Source organism: Tinamus guttatus, unplaced genomic scaffold (assembly GCF_059628265.1).
Source record: "Tinamus guttatus ecotype Peru unplaced genomic scaffold, ASM5962826v1 Tinamus_guttatus_pri_ptg000472l, whole genome shotgun sequence".
NCBI lineage: Eukaryota > Metazoa > Chordata > Aves > Tinamiformes > Tinamidae > Tinamus > Tinamus guttatus.
The window spans coordinates 3,401,259-3,420,548 of NW_028289006.1; the positions used below are offsets into that span (position 1 = coordinate 3,401,259).

At 39.1% G+C, this 19,290-nt stretch overlaps 2 protein-coding genes across 2 annotated transcripts in view; one reads left to right on the forward strand and one right to left on the reverse strand.

Moving 5' to 3' along the window:
- Positions 1-2,672, reverse strand: part of SCYL2 (SCY1 like pseudokinase 2) — a 30,058-nt gene extending 27,386 nt beyond the window's left edge. Inside the window, exons 1-2 of the mRNA XM_088532871.1 lie at positions 2,540-2,672; positions 1,342-1,546 (exon numbers count right to left, since the gene is read on the reverse strand). Of these exons, the coding sequence (XP_088388997.1) occupies positions 1,342-1,518 (177 nt within the window). The 5' untranslated portion in view covers positions 1,519-1,546; positions 2,540-2,672. The remainder of the gene's footprint in view (positions 1-1,341; positions 1,547-2,539) is intronic.
- Positions 2,673-6,018: 3,346 nt separating this feature from the next.
- DEPDC4 (DEP domain containing 4) lies at positions 6,019-17,200 on the forward strand. Its single transcript, XM_088532872.1, has 9 exons — positions 6,019-6,103; positions 6,845-7,268; positions 7,987-8,138; positions 9,455-9,641; positions 11,409-11,635; positions 14,184-14,326; positions 14,542-14,667; positions 15,894-15,972; positions 16,983-17,200. Exons 1-9 carry the CDS (start codon positions 6,019-6,021, stop codon positions 17,198-17,200), a joined length of 1,641 nt encoding a protein of 546 aa, XP_088388998.1.
- Positions 17,201-19,290: the final 2,090 nt, after the last annotated feature.

Consider the following 19,290-nt stretch of genomic DNA (forward strand, 5'->3'; position numbering starts at 1 on the left):
AGTGACTAGTGTCACTTGGAAAATGAGAGCCAACCACTTCCATGTTGCCAAACAACGTTAAATAACGTTCAGGAGGCACACACCAAACAAATAAAAATAATCCCCCACAAATGTATTTCTCATGCTGGGTAGTTTTCTTTAGCAATGTCAGACAGAATGTTGACATGATGTTACCTAACTGGCAACATTAATAATGAATGGTAATTGCATGTCAAACCACCAGCCAAGTGAGATCCCCTGCAATACAACTGCCACTGTATTTCTAATGACTGGGGATTGCACACAGACACGCTGTTTAGTCAGGGTTTATAGAAATGATACAGGCTGACAGGTGATAACACCTAAACCCAACACTGCAGAATATGGGGCCAGAACACCCATTCCAAACCTGTAAACATGACAGAGGGAGAAAAGTTACATGAACTGTATCAAGTAGCCAGAGTGAAAGAAACTTTTCTTCTCTTCAGATCCTCAAAGCCATGACTCCTATAGGTCACCTGCTTATTGTGCACAGAGACTGTGGGTAAAGTACTAAAATTGCCACACTTTTAATGTTGTATCTGGTTAAATGTGACAAATAAAAAATCCAACTGGTACATTTGGCAAATTCAGTAAATACCAGGTGCTTCCTTGATTATTCTTCAAATTCTGGACAACCAGATCACACATTTACCACAAATTATTTATCCTGCTTAGTATAGTTCTTCCTCACTTGCAACATCGTATTTTCCTACCATGTGACAGACTGTGTATGGTTTACAGAGTCATTCCCTTGTGCTCCTCTTTTTGGTTCATCTGTAGCAAGCTGATTCACAACGTGACAACATTTGTAGCCCTTCTATTTTTGTGTGACAGTTGAGGAACAAAAAAAAAAATAAATGTTGCATTTGCTGAAATCAAATAATGTTATCATGATCATTTAAAACTGTAAAAGGTCAGCATTACTGCCATAAAAAAGCTACAAAGCAACCCCAAATTGGGGAAATAATCCAAGTATCTTTCTTCTTGCTAGATCAGTTTTAACTTGGAATAATTATTGATCTGCTTCTGGACAGAACACAGAAAAAAATTAACAGAGAGTCTGGAAGGAACAGGATGCCATGGACATGGAAGCAATTCTATCTCAAGCTGTGCAAGCTTAAAGTAAAGGCTTTCAAAAACTATCACCTGAGCTGAGAACATTTTATTTCAGTAATTTGGGGGTCTTGACATCATTCACTCATTCTCTACTCCTACCATTAGCTTGCCCAATTGGAATTTGTTTTTAAATGCTTCCTAGCAAGTCGCATCGCAGCATGATATCTAATGCTTACAAAGTTCTATTTCAGCTTGACAACCCACCTGTTTTGTTGATTTTTTAGTTCCATTAAATATCTTCCAAGTGAGTCCATTACCACCACTGGCAATATGTCGGCCAACGTCAAATTCCCTGGTCACAGGGTTTCCCATGACGGCGCTGGTGACATCGGCCGTCACCTTCGTAACGGTGCTCTTCAGTTTATTCAGCATGGACTCCATCGTCCCAGGTGTACACCGAGGTGTTATCCTGCAAAGACGAGAAGACAAAGCTTCACAAATGCCCCAGAAATTCTGTTAACATAAGACGCATGTTGCAAATTATTATGCTACAGGACATGTGACCAAGGAATCAAGAGGATAAAGAAGTAACTAACACAAGGAAATGCAGCTCTTCAAAAGGCTTTGCTGTTACACTTGCTCACATTGCACACACATATCTGTGCGTGCATGCCTGGGCATTACACGTCCTTGCTCCTCCACCTCCTTGATAACTTCTGAATCTGTTCACTGCCCTTCATTAGATCCGATAGGGAGATTACAGAGTGAAAGATGCAATCATTGATAAAAACAGATGATTGAATAAAGGAGAGAGCCTATAAACTGTACTCATGAAAGGAAAGGCTTTACCTTGTGCAGCAAAAAATCGGTCAACATGAGAGTCATACGCAAAGAAACTAGCCTCAATTAATTTCAGCATTCGCAGAACTACACCTTTTCAGACAGAAAAGCTTTCTTAAGATCCCAACCAGCAAGAGTACAGATGTGTATTACACAGAAGACAATTTAAAAACATGTTATTTCCTTACACCACACCTGTCAAGCTGCAAGCTAATTATTTTACCCATCAGACACGCAGACAGTGTTATTTATCTGATGTAAGTAATAATGAGCTAATCAGTTGCCACTGGGAAAAGGAACACAAAACTGTCTTTATACACTTTATTTTAGAGCAAGATTATATAAGCTTTTTACATTACTTTACAAACTTAAGAGCTAAAACATTGTTACCTACAACTTAGCCCATCTTCCCCTGTACTCTCACTTCCATTATTTCCTAAGTTTCCAGAATTCCTTCCAAAAAAAAAAAAAAAAAAAATCTGCTTTACCTATGGCACTAAGAAAACAGTGCTTAGCAAAAGCTCTAGAGCCTAAGTCCCATTTATATATTGTCTCTCTGTTACAGGATAAGCAAGAAAGAATGGAGACAAGAAAGGAATACTGAAAAAAGACAGATATTCACCTTCCTTATTAGTGTGAGCAAAGATGAAAAGAGAATACAAGCAGAAACGATTTTCCGGAATCCGAATTAGGTGGTATATTCAAAAGCAACATTTAAAGACATTTCTTCATTTTCTTTCAAATAAGGTGCGAAGTATATTAATTTCTTCAACCTAGGAAAAAAAGTAGATAGTACATTAGCAAAGATGTTGAGATATGCAGAGATGTTTTCATTTATAGCCTAATTTGCCCCATACTTGATTCACTGATATCTAATTTATGCACCAGGAAATTCAAAGTGATTTCTTTGGAAAATAAAAAACGTCACTGTCAACCAAATGGAAGAGACAAGATTACACTGTGATAAAGAGGCAGGTTTCAAAGTCATGGACACAAGGACAAAAGAAGCAAAAGAAACTTGTATGTTGCTCAGTGAGCACGAGGACTAACGAGTTCCCAAATCTTTCTAATCTAATGCAAGGTATCTGTAAAAACTAAACTATTTTTCCACTGTTCATAAGGTATTTTTCTGGCTTACATAGATTCTCTGGTGTCTAATGAATTATTCATTTATGCCAGAGCTTTTCCCACACTGAAGACACCGATGGGGTTTGTTTCCTCTTTGCAGCTCCTCACAACACCTGTAGGATGTTACCCTTGCCAGCGGGCACCCCTGTCAGACCTGACTGAAACCAAACACACTTGTGAGCCCTTGGGACACGCACATTTTCTTCTCATGGTACAACAGATCTGATTCCATTGGAAATCAATATTGGAAAATAAAGTCTGATTATATTGGAAAGATACACTTGATTCCTAGAAGTAATAAACATTAGCAAACTAATTTCCTTTAAAATTATTTCAGTTACTGAACAAATCATTCCAGTGCTGAAGTCCTAGTCCTGGGCAAACTCTAGCACAGTGCTAGAAGCAACACTGCGACGCTGCTTCATCCTGACTACTGTTGCAGTGATAAGCCATCTTCAGCAGAGCAAACTGTAGAAATACACGAATCCCGTGTCCCTGTACACATTTCTCCCATTTCCATGTAAGCACGGTGACACAACAACCTGTAAATTGAGAACCAGACTAGGAGTTTTGTCTCACCAAAGAAATGGAATTTCACAAAAAAAAAAAAAAAAGATATCAGTTGAAGTGATCTCAGTCCTGCATATGCTCAACTTGAAAACTGAAATAGTAGTTACAGCTTCAGCAGGAGGATCAGAACGAGACATCACTGCAAGCAGATTCAAGACAGTGTGTGATACCGTATTAGTGTATTAATTTTAGTTTCTGAATTGTTACAATAAAATATGTGCAACTCTTAGCTGTGCTGCCCAAGACCAAACAGCTACTAGACACAAGCCAAATTCCCAAAATGAAGAAACTTTTCATTAACCTGATAAACAGGGAAAAAGAAGCATCATGCAATATTCTGAAGAAGAGGTACAGGCAACTGTAACCCTCTGAGATTTTATTCTGCAGCTATTCCATGGGGGAAACTCTATATGCTAAAGGAGTATAAAATCAATCCTAACTAGTTTAAGATAACAACAAATCAGATTTATTAATTTTTAAACCTTGTTATTTGCCTTGTGTTTTACCTACTCCCAGACATCGAAGCCATTAATAACATTCCTTCTCTAGTATCAGTCTAGTAAAGTCTTTTTTTTACAATTCTCAATACTGAAAAGAGGCTTCACCCAATTAATTCCAGAGAGAGTGCAACAAAAAACTTCCCATGCACATTCAAAAGCCTTTGTATGAGTTGGAAGAAGAGTTTCTCTAAAGGGAGGGTGGAAAGATGGTGCAGCTACTAACCAAATTCTAAGTGCCTCTGCTGTGGGTGACAAACTGCAGCGAAAAGGCTGGAAATGACTGTAGGTGAGAACACTCACACAATCCCACTGTCAGAAGGGTTCTGATTTAAAAAGTCGGGCTGGGGAGGAAGCAGCCCTGTCCAACCTGTTCCTTCCCAGCCTGGCACTGTGCAAGCCACTGATTCACTCAGCCAAGGGAAAGAGGTACAGAGAGATTAATTTCTCAATAAATAGCTTGGTTTCTAAGTTTATGTCCATCTAACATTGTCTGTACATTTGTATAAAATCCTCCTGTGTCTGTTCAGACTTACTGCAAGCTAGGAAAGCTTTCCTGCTTTAGGAAAATCTGTGTTGTTACCAGCTTCGGTACCAACTCAATATGTGTCATCAGGAACAATACCAAGAAAATCCACAAGAAATGAGAAAAATATAAAACACTATTTTGAGTGCTAACCGTAATACCATGAATCAACTATTCTCTATTCAACTATCAACTATAGCATCAACTATTTTTGATATATGAAAAGTTAGTTCTCAATTCTAAGAAAAACAGTTTATTTATTTTATTTTTAAATGAATTACAATTTATAGAGAAATGAATAAGCCAAGATCATAAAGTAACGTCAGTCACCCCCAGTGACAACTAATTACCCTTTCAAGTTAAAAGGTAATAAATGTGCAGAGCGCATAGTCTTCACAGGAACAGCACCCAGGCAAGCAACACGGGACATGCAATAAATGTTTAACTTTATTTTCTTCCTGTTTGAAGCGTAATATTGCTGATACTGATACCAAGTACATGAAACCTGAATGAATTGTACAAGGAAAGCTGCTTTACGATCACTGTGTTGTCCTCATGAAGCTCACTAACAATCAATAATAGCGTTTATGCCCCTCCACATCAGCAACAACACGTCAGCATGATGAGGACCTCACCATTTTGACAGGTACTAAGCAACGGTCAGCACGAAGAAACGAGGCAAAAACACTACTGATTTTGAAATCAGCATCAAACCCAAGCAACGATCCTTAGCATTCTTCAGCTCTCACCTCTGAGAAGCAACTATACGACCCAAATCATTAATTCACAGCCCCTGCTGATGCACCGACCCAGGCGCGCTCAGTGCCACCTTCGTGGCTAATTTTTATTTTCTTTTTTGTTTTGATTTCCGTGCTGAGCCGCCGCCGAGAGCCCGGGAGCCCCGCGGCAGGAGGCCCCTGGGCGGACCTGCCGCCCGCCCGCCCGCAGCGCAGCCCGCGCGGGGCCGCGGGAGCCGGGACGGCGCCCGGCGCCCCCGGGCCGGTCCCTCCCCGCGGGCGATGGCGCCGCAGCTGCCGCGCCGGGCGCTGCGCCGAGGCCGCGCTAGGCCCCGGCAGCCGCGGCCGCCGGGCGCGCGGGTCACGGCGCGGCCGCCGCTCACCTGGGGCGGCGCGGGCGGCGCCGCCGCTCGCGGGCGCGGCCGGGAGGCGCCCGTCGCGGCGCTGCGAGTGTCGCTACGGGCCCGACCAGCCCCGTCCCGGCCGGCTACTCCATGGCGACAGCGGCGGCGACGGCGGACGGGCAGAGGGGGCGGGGCGGGGGCGCCACCTTCGCTTCCGCCGCAGGGCGGGGCCGGGGCGGGCGCCGCGGGGCGGGCGCCGGGCCGGAAGTGACGCAGCGCCGCCGCTAACGGCCGCGGCGATGGCGGTTTATTTGACCCCGCGTTTCAGGCGGATCCGCAGTCGGAGCGAGTTAGGGTTGCGGGGCGGCAGCGCGGGGCGGCGAGGTGGGGACAGAGAGCACTTTCCTCCCCTCTCTCTACCCTCTGCAGCAGCCTTGGGGCTGCCGGCGGTTCCTCCCGGGCGGGGGAGGGGAATGGAGATCGCCTCGTGACCACGGGTTTAACGGCTCCCTCCGGCCGTTAGTGCCGCGCGGCGCCCGGGGGTGGGGGAGGAGGCGGCGCGGAGGCCCTTGGCCTGTGGGCGCGCGGGAAGAAGTTGATGTAAGGAGAGCAAAGGAGTCCCTTTGCTCAGCGAGCTTGGTCGGGCTGAGCTTGGGGCTGGGTCTAGGTTTGTGTTCAGAATAAAGGAAAAAATTGGAACAGGGACGTTTAATTTACTGTGGGTGTCAGGTTGTCATCGGCTGACCTTGGAGGTGAACGTGGAGGAGAAACAGTGTGGGGAAGGTGTTGGATCACTTCACTCAGCAATGTGTAGTGATGCTCTGGTGTGGTATTGAGAATGCAATATGCAGTTGTAACAACAACAAAGCTTTCCTCTTATTCCTCTCTCTTTATAAGCAAAATCTAAATTCTTTTTGTTGACTTAGTACTTATCTAGCAGGTTAAAGTCAACTTAAAGGATGGATTTATGGTGTAATATTTTCTACTTTTTTTTTTTCCTGTAAAATCAACATTAGCTTCTGGAGAATATTGGATAATATTGACTTCACACAGTAAAGTAGTATGCTTAAATGTTAAAATGAAAGCACACATAATTGTAAAAATGTTTATCTCAATGTATTGCAGATTGTGCTGGACCTTTTCAAGCAACTCAGTTGTGGAATAGCATTATTCATGCTCTTCAAAGCCAGGTGGAAATCAAAAGGCGTAGGCAGCATCTGAAAACATATAAAAACTGTTTTACTGGTTCAAATGCTGTTGATGTAGTACTGAGTCATCTTATGCAAAGCATGTACTTAAGCTGTAATGATATTTCCCGACTGAAGGGAATCCGTGTGTGCCAAGCACTGATGGATCACAAGGTGTTTGAGCCAGTTGGAGCAAAACTTAACTTCTTCAAGAATGAAAAAGAGCAGGAGTTTGAAGACACAAGTAGTAGTCTCTATAAATTTGTGAATAGCGATATCACTCCTCTTCTGAGAAAGAATAAAGACAATGAGAGCTTGTCCCCTCAACAAATTTATGGGCAGAAGACAAAAAGTCATTCAAAGTGAGCATTCTGAACTTTGATTTGTGTTTTTGTGTGTGCATCTGTTTTTATTTGCTTTTTTTCCCTTTTGAAATTATGGAAATTTATGCCCTGTCTGGTGTTGGAGACCTTTGAAACTAGTAGTGTGTGCCACTTCTGGAAAATGTTTTTGCCTGAATCTTGGATGCTACCTAGCATTTCATTGTAATGTTAAACTGACCACTCCACTGTTATCTAGATCCATTCTAGCACAGCAGCATAGCCCTAGGATTTTTTTTTGTTGTTTCTCTCCTCGCACTGCCCTCCCCTACTATAATTCTGTTTCTTGACCTCACCAGCTGACATCTGTTCAGTGAATAGTAATGCATATAAAAAAACAAGTGGCCTGTTAGAAGTCTTTGTGCAGTTTTCTGTGTTGATCAAATAATCATTGCAAAGACTTAAGGAAAAAAAAAACAAATTTTAGACCTCTTTATGCTATGTCTTCCTTTTGTCACATGGAGCCTGCCTAATAGAGCTGACCCCTGAGCGCTGATATGAATGAACTGCTGGTGAGAAGCTGGCAAGTGAAAGGAAACTCTTAAACAGAACTTCGAGGCAATATCCTTCCCCTTCCAAAAAACGTAGGTGGCTGCTTTCCTGGCAGCAGGATAAAGCCCTAAGGTTGAGGTGTGGAAAACTGAGAGTTTGTGTACTGATTGTAGTTGTGTACATCTGGTCTTTTTATTTTCTGTGTCAGGATGAAGTGTGAAACAACCCTCTCAAATCCCTTAGCCTTAGAAGCAGCTGATAAAAAGTGGATAGAGGAGCTACTTCAATCAATAAATATTTATCCAACTTTACCTCCAAAGATCAGGGTTAGTGAACCAACTCAACAACTCTCAAAAAAAGGTGAGTGGTGAAGCTTTTTTTAAAATGTTTGCTCTAAATGTAACAACATTGCTTTTTTAATTATCTTTATTTGGGCACTCAGTGTTACAGGAGCTAAGTCTTGATTGTAATGCAGCAGCTTGCTTCTGAATACTTCAGGAACCGACATTTGGAAGGGGGTGAATCCAAAAACAGTGGGGTTGCTCTGTTAGTAGAGGCTCTTCTCACCCTGATGAGCTTCAGTCCATTCTTTCATACTAAAGATTGGAAGAACATAATACATAGGAATACTAAGCTAAAAATGTTACTTCAGCTACCTTACTGAAATTCAGTGCTTAGAATATAATCATGTTCCAACTGAGTGCAGCTTATGCATGGTACTATGCTTCTTTTTCTATTATTTTTATTTTCCCAAAATAAAAATATGAATGCTTAAATATTTAAGTGTCTTATTCATAGTTTAAGGATGCATACTTACAATTCCTACAAACTAGTAAATATTGCATATCAGGCATAGCTTGTACACTTTTAAAAGGTCATTAGCTGGCCGATCTTACCTTTAAAAGAACATAACTGTGCAAAACAATAAAAATAGGATTTAGATATCAAATTAGGGACTTCAGTAAATGGAGAAAACTTAAGCTAAAATATGGTCTTAATCCTGTAAGAAATAAAATCTCTAATCAATATTTCTATTTTTTTCCTGTTTTTACAGTTGTTTGTTTGCTGACAGTGTTTTGTTTTGTTTTTATGGGGGGAGGCAGGTAGTGGCTAAATTTGAGAATCATGACAACTCCTCATCTGGCGTGATTTCGATTAAATGGAATTATTTCTTCCAATTGTTGCTCCCCTGTCTGAGTGCTAAACTTAGTGTCACTAATGATTAGTTAGCAGAGAATATCAAATTGTTAAAGGGGCATAGCAAGTAAACTGAAAGACATGAAACAGGATTAACCCTTTGTAGGACTGTGGAAGAGCTGTGTAGGTTGGCAAATAGCACTTGAAAAAGAAATGCTTTTGTAAGATTAAATTGCCTCTTTCTTAAATATCTGTTAAGCAGTTTCTTTTCAATTCACTTGCATTTTTTGTACATTTTACCAAAATACTAGAGTAGCTTAGTTCTATCTGACATGATAGAAGAGATACTGTCTTAGCAGTCTTCTTGCTTGTACCTGTGTTCTGATCCCTTCTTTCCCCAACCAAGAAACTTGCAAGCTATTGTTACTTTGCTTTCTTTTAAAACTTAAAAGATTCTTGATTGAGTTGAAACACAGGTTAATAATTTTATATTAGATGGCACTTCTGGGTGGCTTAATTTTCTGATTTATTTGTGTTAGTTATAGAAGATATCTGGGAACAGCAAACTCTGCTACGACTACTGCAATTAATTGATGTTCCAGTTCTGGAAAATATTCTGGTGTCTTCAGTGAAGTCAAAACCAGAGTGTTTTGGCAGAGAAGAGGACCTGGTGATCTCAAATACTTTCCTTGACAGAGAGGTTATGGCTAGCCTAAATTTGCCTGAGTAAGTTACACATCTGTGTGTGGGTGTGTGGTTTGTTTTGTTTTGTTTGTTTGTTTTGAAGTTAATTAGCAAACACTTTATTTCACCCTTTAAGATTGCTGTTTTGTGAGCAAAATAAGATCTTGTTACACTTTCATATTCTTAAACTGGGATGGTGTTAAATCTTAAACTTAATCTTAAACTGAGATGTGCTTTCCCCTTGTTAGATTCTTTTCAAAAGTGGTAAAGGAGGTCACAAAAGTTATGTCTTTGTGATTGTATGTATGAAGCTTTTCAAGTACATTAGAAATGATGTTGCAAGCATTGAATGATTCCAGATACTGGAAGAATTTTATTTCACTCTTAGGTCCCTATACCAGATTAAAAAAAAAAAAGAACAGATTTGTTCTGGGTCTGTGGGGTTTTTGTTTGTTTGTTTGAAGGGATCTTTACAGTTAGAATGGCTAGGGCTCAAGGGGGTTTAGTCACATATCCTGGTGCTGTGAAGACGTAAAAACAAGAAGCTACTTGTTCTTACTGGTACCAGACAAGAAGCAAAGCTGTAGCACTGAAGCATGCTTATGATGTGAAGGATATATAAAAGTAAAGATGTCTGCATGCTTTCAGTGGTTTTTTTAATGTTCTATTTTTGTAGTGTTTCTGTTAATTGCTCCTGGGCCGATCTCTCTGGCTTAGTTTGTAGTTTTAATGAATATATTCAGGCATGCTTTGAAACAATGTTTCTGGGAGGAAAAAAAAAGGGGGGGAGGGGAAAAAATGCAAGGGAATCAAAGATTGTTGATATTGGAAGGAAACCCTGGAAATCATCTAATCCAGCCTGCCCTGCTCAAGCAGGGTCACCTGGAGCATATGGCGCAGGGTTCTGTCCAAAGAGCATTTGAATATTGCCAGAGAAGGAGACCGCACAACCTCTCTGAATAACTTGTTCCGACACTCCATCACCTTCCTGGTAAAGTTTTTCCTGAGGTTCATGAGGAAGTTCCTGTGTATTTGTGCCTGTTGCCTCTCATCCTATTGCTGGTAACTGCTGAGAAGAGTCTGGCCCTGATCCTGCTGACATGCCCCCTTCTGATGTTTATATGCATTGATGAGATCCTCCCTCACTCTTCCTTTCTCCAGTCTGAAGAGTCCCAGTCCTCTCAGCCTTTCCTCGTTAGAGAGATGGTCCAGTCCCTTAGTCATCTTACTCACCTTTGGATAGGGACTTTTTTAGAAAAGCTATTTTCCATTGGCTCTACATTAGAAGACCTTCTACACGGCTTAATGTTACAAGCAGGCCCTACAATAAGTAGCTGAGCAACAGGACTGTTTTGTAAGAATCTTTTTGAACTGTCTTCCTCCCCAGCCCCAATTACTTATTAACTTCCACAGCCTTCCAGGTTTTAAATTTTTTTGATTGATCATGTTTTCAGACTGGTTGTATCATTTCCCTCCTCAAATATTCCAGTCCCTGGATGTTACACTCTGATTAGCTCTGGGTTTTCCATAGTGTGTGTTGGGAGAATCTGACTAATGTCATAAGACTGTCACTGACCTTATGCGATTGCAGCTGTCTTTTGATACGGACGTCTCAGGCATGTTATCTGTATCTTCAAACTACTGTCATGAAGTAAAATACATAAATTGCTTAATGAGTGGCAAAGTTAATGCTGTGGCTCAAATAAATGGTGGTACCTGCATGGTTCTGTCTGATTTTCTTTAAGGGGTGAAATAACATTAGATAGTGCATTTTAAAATAAGCACTAAAAATAACTTTTCCTTCTGCAGGCTTGACAAATGGCTTTATGCTGCAATTGAATGCTTGGAGTATTTCCCAGACCAGTTCATAGTGATGGTTAGTCAGCAGTTACCTGAAAGCAATAACAAACCAAGCAATCTGGATACTTACAAGAAGATTCTATTTGATGTTATAATTAAATATTATAGTCAAAAGAAGGACTCCCTTCTTGACATTCAGGATCTCGATATTCATGCAGGAATTATAGAACTTCTAGGTAAGAGCATCTTTGAACAAAAAGTAAGAATCAAAGCTGTCTAAAGGGTAAAACATACTAAGTGTTGACCAAGGTTGAATGATCGCATCTGCTATGTTATTGCAGATGTTCTTTAATTTAGATTGGAACTGTGCAGGGTCAGGTTCAGGTGAGTTTTGAACTTCAAGGCTAGAGGTTTCACAATTTCTGTGGTTAACCTCGTCTAATACAGAACTAGTCTCATTATGGAAAAAGTCTTATGTCTAGTCAGAATTTCCCTTGTTGCTACAGTTGACCAGTAACACAGATCTAAAATCAGTCTGTCATATGGTTTACTTAACCTACAAAACCTTCCAGTTATGGATTTATTTTATTAAGTAATAATTGTTTAGAATGATACAAGGAGTTGTTGAAGTTTTCATTCAGGCTATAATCCTCAGCTTCCCACTGCTTTTCACAAGTAATGCAGAAGGGTTTAATTAAAGTTTAAGATTAATCCTGCCTTAGGTCCTGTTACTACTTCAGCACTGTAGGGCTTATACAATATTAATGAAAACTCTAGTGTTCAGAGACCTCTTCAGAGCATGCTGGCATAGGAACACTGTTGTCTTTTGTAAAAGTTGGAGCAGAGGTAGATGCTGTGTCCAAACACTCATGAAAATACAAAAGACAACTTTACTAACCATATTTTGTTATGAAAAAATGAGTGAAAATACAGGGGCCATGAAAGGAAAACCTATGGCAAAATTACATATCCTAGTTCTAAGAGAAGAATGCTATTTTGAAATAACTGACTTAGCTGCAGCTAACTTCTGCTAAGTGTTTCCTTACATTTAAGATGTTTTAGCTTAAATATGCAGTTTTAATAGAAAACATGTAAACTGCTAAAAGAGACTACTGCTAAACTAGAGAATCAAAACAGTAAAAATCTCTGGGCAATTTGAGAGTTCCGTAATTCTTCATGCTTAGTTAAAAGCTCTAGTTGTCTGTAGCACTTTTTGTTATTTAATTAGCTTTTTATAATCTAAACATGTCTTCTGGTTATTTTCTTTATTATTCTTAACTTTATTTTCTTATTCTTATATCTTTCTTCTAACTTGTGTAAAAACATCTTGTGAGCAGTTTCTAACTGACTTTCTTCTTGAGGAAGTAACCCTAAAGTTGTCATTAGGAAATGACTTCCCATTTTTGAGACACAGTTTGAGTTCCTAAGTCTTGTCTCAGCTGTATGCTTGCCCTCTCTAGACCACGCTTGGAAGATGGTGCTGAATTTGCTTACATCCCCTTTGCCCTCTTAGGGATATGAGACTGGTTACAGCTGTCGTGCACAGCAGCCTGCATTCCAGCAGTGGTTTTCAGCTAGGATCCAGTCCAATCAGTTTGGATAAAGTGCTGGTCTTCTCACTCCAGCTCAAAATAGCCATGAATATCTACATATTTAGAATTCTTTCACAAGTAATTTAGGGAGATTTTGTACAGAGGTGTGTGGTTTTTTTTTTTTTTTTTTTGTACCGAGCTATATGTTATTTTGTATAACTCTATTTTTCATGTTATTAGTGTGTATAGTTATGGAGAAAATCCCTAAATTCTTAAGCAAGTTGATTTAAGATGGGTGACCATGCAGATGTGTTGTAGGAAAGCATGCTACTGTGCCTTCTTGCCTAAAATAAACAGAACATCAGGTTTAGTCTAATTATGAAATGGGCAATTGCAGTCAGTCAAAATAACCCAGGTGGTCCATTAAATCAGAATCTTTTGAACTCTAGTTTTTTTTTTTTTTTTTTTTGCTCACCTTCTTAGGCTGTTCTTTCTTGCTTTTTGTCTGCTCTTTTCCAAGTAGGTCTCTTCCTCACTCTCTTGTGTGTTTGTTGTTGTTTGGATTTAAATCCAAGTTTTTTTTTTTTTTTTTTTTTTTTTTTTTTTTTTTGAAGTGGCCTGTTGCACACCCCTGAAAATCCTGGATTATTTCTTGTCCTAGTAATAGGATGGAGGCCAGAAAACTATACTTGTCTTATACTATTTTATCTGTCCTGTACCTTGCTGTTGCCTTAAGCAAATTTATTTGCTTCTTGATGATTTCTCACTTTCAAAATCCATATAACTGTATAATTATAAATGGAAAGGATTATTTAGAAAGTTATTTCCACAGTATTGCTGTTCTGTAAATGCCTTCAAAAGAGACTGGGAAGGGAGGGCTTCAGAGCAATGGGCAAGACAAAATTGTTCAGGTTCACCAATTGCTTTGAGATGAATCTTGGATTATGATACACAGATAAATGTGGAAACACAAGTAGTTCAAATGTCACTTCAGCGCTTTTACATTTTACACAGAACATTGTTGAAGATATTTTCCAAGCTTATCTGTTACGTGTCTAGCTATACATGAGGGCTTTAAGGTTATATGGATTATATACTGTACGGAGTCTTTTCAGAAGATTTTTTAGAAGACACTGAGTTAACCTGCTTTGAAATAAACCAGGAATAACTTTGCGCTTAAATATATTTTAAGTACAAATTCTTGACTTTGAAAACACAATTGCACTGGATACGCTATTTTACTCCATTGCAGAAAAAGGAAAAACAGAACAAGCTCTAGAGGCATCACAGCTCTATTTAAGATTATTAGCACCAAATATCCGAGAAGAACTTCATAGACTGCTGACATTTATAGCCATTGCATCAGAATCTGAGGGCTACAAATTGCAGAAACAAGTACGTATCTGTTATCTTTAGTGTGGGAACTAGCCATAGTGAAGCTAATAGTTTTTTGTCAAGGGTTAAAAAAAGTCTTATTGTTGCCTTCTAATGTGATCTATTTTAAAGCAAGTTTCAATATGTTCTTCCTATACTGAAAGCCTCCTGTTACATTTAATCTTTGGCTAATTCCCTGCAGCAAATATAATGCCAAATCTATGTTCTTTTTCTAGTTTGATAATAGATCTGTGATCATCAAGACGTGTACAAAGTTCATTTTACAGAGCAAGACATTGTCAAAATCACAGGTAGACCAGCTGGTTCAGTTTCTGATGGACAATCACTCTGACCTCTTCAAGGTATTATTATTATTTTTCTCCTTACCTTGAAGACTTTGTCACTTTTAATGTAAAGTAACACATAGTGGCTTTATGGGGATGGGAGGTCAGAAATGAGGGGTTGAAGTTCTACCTGTTAGTCTGGTATATGGTATAGCCAAGCAGGGTCAGAGGTTGTCCCAGGCCGTGAGAATGCTTTTCTGATGACTTTACAATCTGTGATATACAATATTCTCTCTTTATATTCACCTCATTTTCATTAAAGTATTTTGAGTATCAAAAAAAAAAAAAAAACTTTTTGGCACCTTGTTTTTGCTAGTTTTCTGCTACACTTCTGGCTGTCTTGCAGTGTTTTTCAGAAATCTGTTCACATGTTCTGAGTTGTATATCAAAAAACATTCTTGGTCTTAGTATGCATTCAGAGTTCTGTCAACTCCAGGAACTCCTTAGGTGTTTTGAAAAAGTAACTTCTAAATTAAAGCAAATAAGTAAAATGAAATGGCCTTCCTATTTGATCATGTTTGGTTATGTAAATATTCTATTGCCTGCTTTAGTGACATTGCAATGTATTTCATCAAATATATGAAAAGATCAGCCTTCCCAGATCTTATATTAACTTTCTGCATTTTAACCAATAAATTGGATAATATTTCTTTACTTTTTCTTTTCTTGGTTACAAAATTTCTCAATAAACCACTAAAATAGTAGTTCAGACTATCTTTGCTATTACATAATATATGTACAATATTGTAGGTATTTACAGCATTGTCATTACAAGTAAGCTTCACAGAAATATTCGTTTGGTTTCAATAAAATGTTAATGCTAATTCTTGTACAAAGATATTCATCTCTATTTCTGCCCTCTGCTAAAGTTAAGATATTTAGAAGTAGGATTTTTTTTGTTGCTGAGTTTTATTTTTTAAGTTAGCTTCAGTTTAGTTTGGAAGTATTAAGTGATAAAATTCTGGGGTTTGTGCAAGTTCTCTAAGTCAGGCTCATAATTTCTTGCCTTTGTGTGGGACAGTAACTTTTACTTCTTTGTTTGGAAATTCAGAAATAATTGAGAATGCATGTGTACTTTGCAATTTTATGAAGCTTTTGACTGTATAATTGATTAAATATGATAAACCTAAGGCTATCAGCAGTTAATTTTTGTTGCCTTAGGTGGATAATCTAAAAGCCATGGATTCTTAAAATACAGAAGGTGCCTTTTTTGTGATTGTTCTTTATGGGATTTGTGTTTTCAGACTCCTTTAACTCTTCTGGAACTAACTAGCAGGAGACTTGAAGGCTTGCTGGAAGGACAAGGTGCAGATATAAATTCAGGTAGACTATATGATAATGCATGTTCTTATTCAAACACTTCTATAAAAATTAGTTACAATCAGTATTGGCTAAAATTTCACATTGAATACAATCCTTTATTGTGAGAAAAAAATGGAAGTGACTAGATAAATAGCCAATTCACCAAATAATTAAATTGGCTGCTTAAAGTAAAGCAAAGCACTGCACTTTGAACACTGGGGAACAAGGTTTATCTGAATTCTGTAATCAAGTCTGAACGTGTTACAGACGTTTTCATTAAGTAACTAGTTTCTGAGAAAACAGTTCAAAATAGAGGAAAAAACTGTCTGAAGTGCCTTACTTGTAGCCTGGTTTCTGTGTATTTGACTTAGACTTTTGCCATGAGGTACTTAATATTCTCATAGCTCAACGGAGGTACTAATAGATGTCTAGAGCTTAGACATTGATGGTTTTGTTCAGAGATTTAAAAAGTCTTTTCTGTTTCTTGGTTAGCACAAAGGCTATTAAGAACTCAGACTTAGATTGTAGTATAGCCTAAAAACAAGCCATTTGATCTTCGTTACGTGACTGGAATTAAAATTATTTTTCTTCTCATTCATACATGTGGTATGGAGGCAATTTTTTTTCGCCCTGCCATTTATTTGTGCACCGTACTGGCCTTGCCATGGACTTGATGCACTCCCAAGGAGCATGATGACTGCAAAATGGCAGGTCTTGTCTTGTGCAGCTTTTTTTCTGGATGGCTCCTCTTTGCAGAGTTGTATCGTTTCTTTATTTTGAAGACCTCTTTCCCATACAAATCACCTGTGACCTCACACTTCTAACACTGCCTTCCAATTTTATTTTTGCAATTAGTGTTTATATGTTCATCTATGCTCAATGCAGGGTTCTGCATTTAACCTCTTTTGTAGAGAACTGTAACTGTATCTGAACTGGAATAGTGACATACCTATGTTTCTGATAACTTCTGTAGTCATAGAGACTCTTACATGAGGTACAAAACTTAATTGGCCATTCTGGTTTCTTTAAAGGCTTCACCTTCTGTCAGCGTTTGACACCTAAAGAATATGAAGATCAAAAACAACAAACGAATCAGTATCTTCTGGCATTACTTCAAGAAATGGACAATGATTCCACTATTCCTTTGAAGCAGAAAAAGAAAATAATTAAGGAAGTTCAGAAATACCATTTTCTCAACTTCTGTAGTGGTTGTAAAACTGGATGTAAATTTTGCACTGTAAATGGTTAGTCATTGGTGCACCTTAATAAGGTGTATGAAAAATGCTCATGATTATTACTTCTAGATACAAATCATGTTCTGCTTATATCTCAATCTGCAGTTGCAGAAAACTATCACAAATTACTGTGCAGTTAAGAGGAATAATTACTAATTAATGAATCTTTTTGCACAAAAAGTACTTTTATGCATCCATCTAGTTACTCAATAATGGCACATGGCTTGTGCTGCTTTGAGTTCAGGTTTGGCACTTTTTTCCTTCTCTCTTGATATGGTTTTCTAGTTGAACGAAGATAACATTCAGAACCTTCCTTGGATTGCGGATCTGCAAGATTTTTTGACCTTTTATCTCTAGTTCATAATATAATATGATTCTCAAACTGTATGTGTGCCTGCAGTATCCTAGAAGTGTATGAAGAGTGTCAAAAGCATCAGGGGCAGCTAGCCCCTAGCTAGTCAGTGGGCAAGACTAGTGCGAGAGATCGGCTTATGTCGCCTCCCCATGGAGACAGACTTAACTGCTGCTAATTATGCTACTAATTCCCTAAGAGCAAGTTCAAGAAGACATTTGTGGGAAGAGGGAATTGAGAAATCTAAATCTTGCTTTGGGTCTTCTGCTATGCTTGATGTTCAGGCTATTCAGCATGAGGAGACTTTGATGGGTGTCTCTAGACCTGACAATTTACCATAAACACTATGATGAGGTTCTGTTTGTCCCAAAGCTAGTGAGTTCAGGGTGTCAGTCTGTATCTAGACACAGTGATGAATAAGCATTGGCAAGGAAGTGTTGATTCAAATCATGAAATACACAACATAATGTTATGGAGATTTTGTTTCAGTCATCATGTAAAACATTTAATCTTTTATAGGACATGAATTGTAGAATCATTGAGATGTTTTAGGGATCCTTGGAGATCATATAGTCCAGCCCTCCTCTGCTCAAAGCAGAGACAGGTAGTGCATGTTGGTTGGTGCTGTGTTCAATAGCGTTTTGAGGCTTTTCAAGGATAAGGACTCCACAACCTCTCTGGACAACCTGGTCGATTCTTTTGACTTTAAGGATTTGACTACTCACAGTAAAATGTTTTGTTCGTTTTCTCCCTTATGCATAAGTGGAATTTCCTGTATTTCATCTGAGGTGCTTGTCTTTTCACTGGGTATCACTGAGGACAGTGAGTCTTATCTTTCACTTCTTCCCATCACACGTTTGTATATGTTCACAAAGAGCCCCTGAAGCCTCTCTTGATATCAAGTAATCCCAGCTGCCTTCTACATCTTGCACTGGTCTTCAAATCCTGATCAAATAACCAGGATACCAAAGATTTCTGAAAACAAGCGCTGTTTGCTGTTCTTTTACAAATGCTAAATTTGCATATCTTAAGTAGCCCTGGTAAGTGTTTTAGTCCTGCTGGCAGTCAGGTGCCAGACCCAAAACCTTTGTCCACCTGCTGTTTAGACACTTGTTTCTCAGCAGTGCCTGGCTGGTCTGAAATACAGAAATAGCTTCTAGAGGAGGAACAAGCCACAGGTCAACCAGTCTTTTCCAAACTCCGTGCAATTAGTAGCTACAGGAGCCACATTAGCTGGATTCTTTTTTTTGACTGGGAGGTGGGGAGGTTGGGGGGTAGGGAAATGGGGGTTGGGTTTGTGTTGCTGTTGGTGGTGGCTTGTTGTTGTTGTGTCCTGTTGTCCCTCTCCCAGAAGCAGCAGTGTGGTTGTTGTGAAATTGTGAACAGGGGAAGTATTTGGTCAGTTAAATGCCTCTTGTATTTAAATAATGGTTGAATGAGGTTTTCATTTCTTTTGTGTCTGTTGCTGTCTGGTTTGGTTTTGTTCAAGCATTTTATTAGGTCTAACTACTGAAATTGGTAACAAGGAAAAATGATGTGATAATCTATGGGGTTGATGAAATGGGAATGGCAACTTGATTGGAATTTTTTTGTACTAATTTAAATGATGAGTAATAAATCGTGATTTAAGTGGTGAACCTGTCTATTTTTTTTATAGGCCTTTCATAAGGGTGAGGGACAAAAGTAGGGAAATGCTTCAGGTGAACAGCAGAAGGGGTTCACAGCAGCTCTGAGCCCTGCTTCAGTTCATAG

Bases quoted from the DNA above. Each gene is read 5' to 3' on its own strand.
- DEPDC4 (XM_088532872.1), top strand. From the start codon at position 6,019: ATGGCGGTTTATTTGACCCCGCGTTTCAGGCGGATCCGCAGTCGGAGC. The intron at 9,642-11,408 runs GTAAGTTACACA...TTCCTTCTGCAG, and splicing joins GCTAGCCTAAATTTGCCTGA to GCTTGACAAATGGCTTTATG. The intron at 15,973-16,982 runs GTAGACTATATG...GTTTCTTTAAAG, and splicing joins AGGTGCAGATATAAATTCAG to GCTTCACCTTCTGTCAGCGT.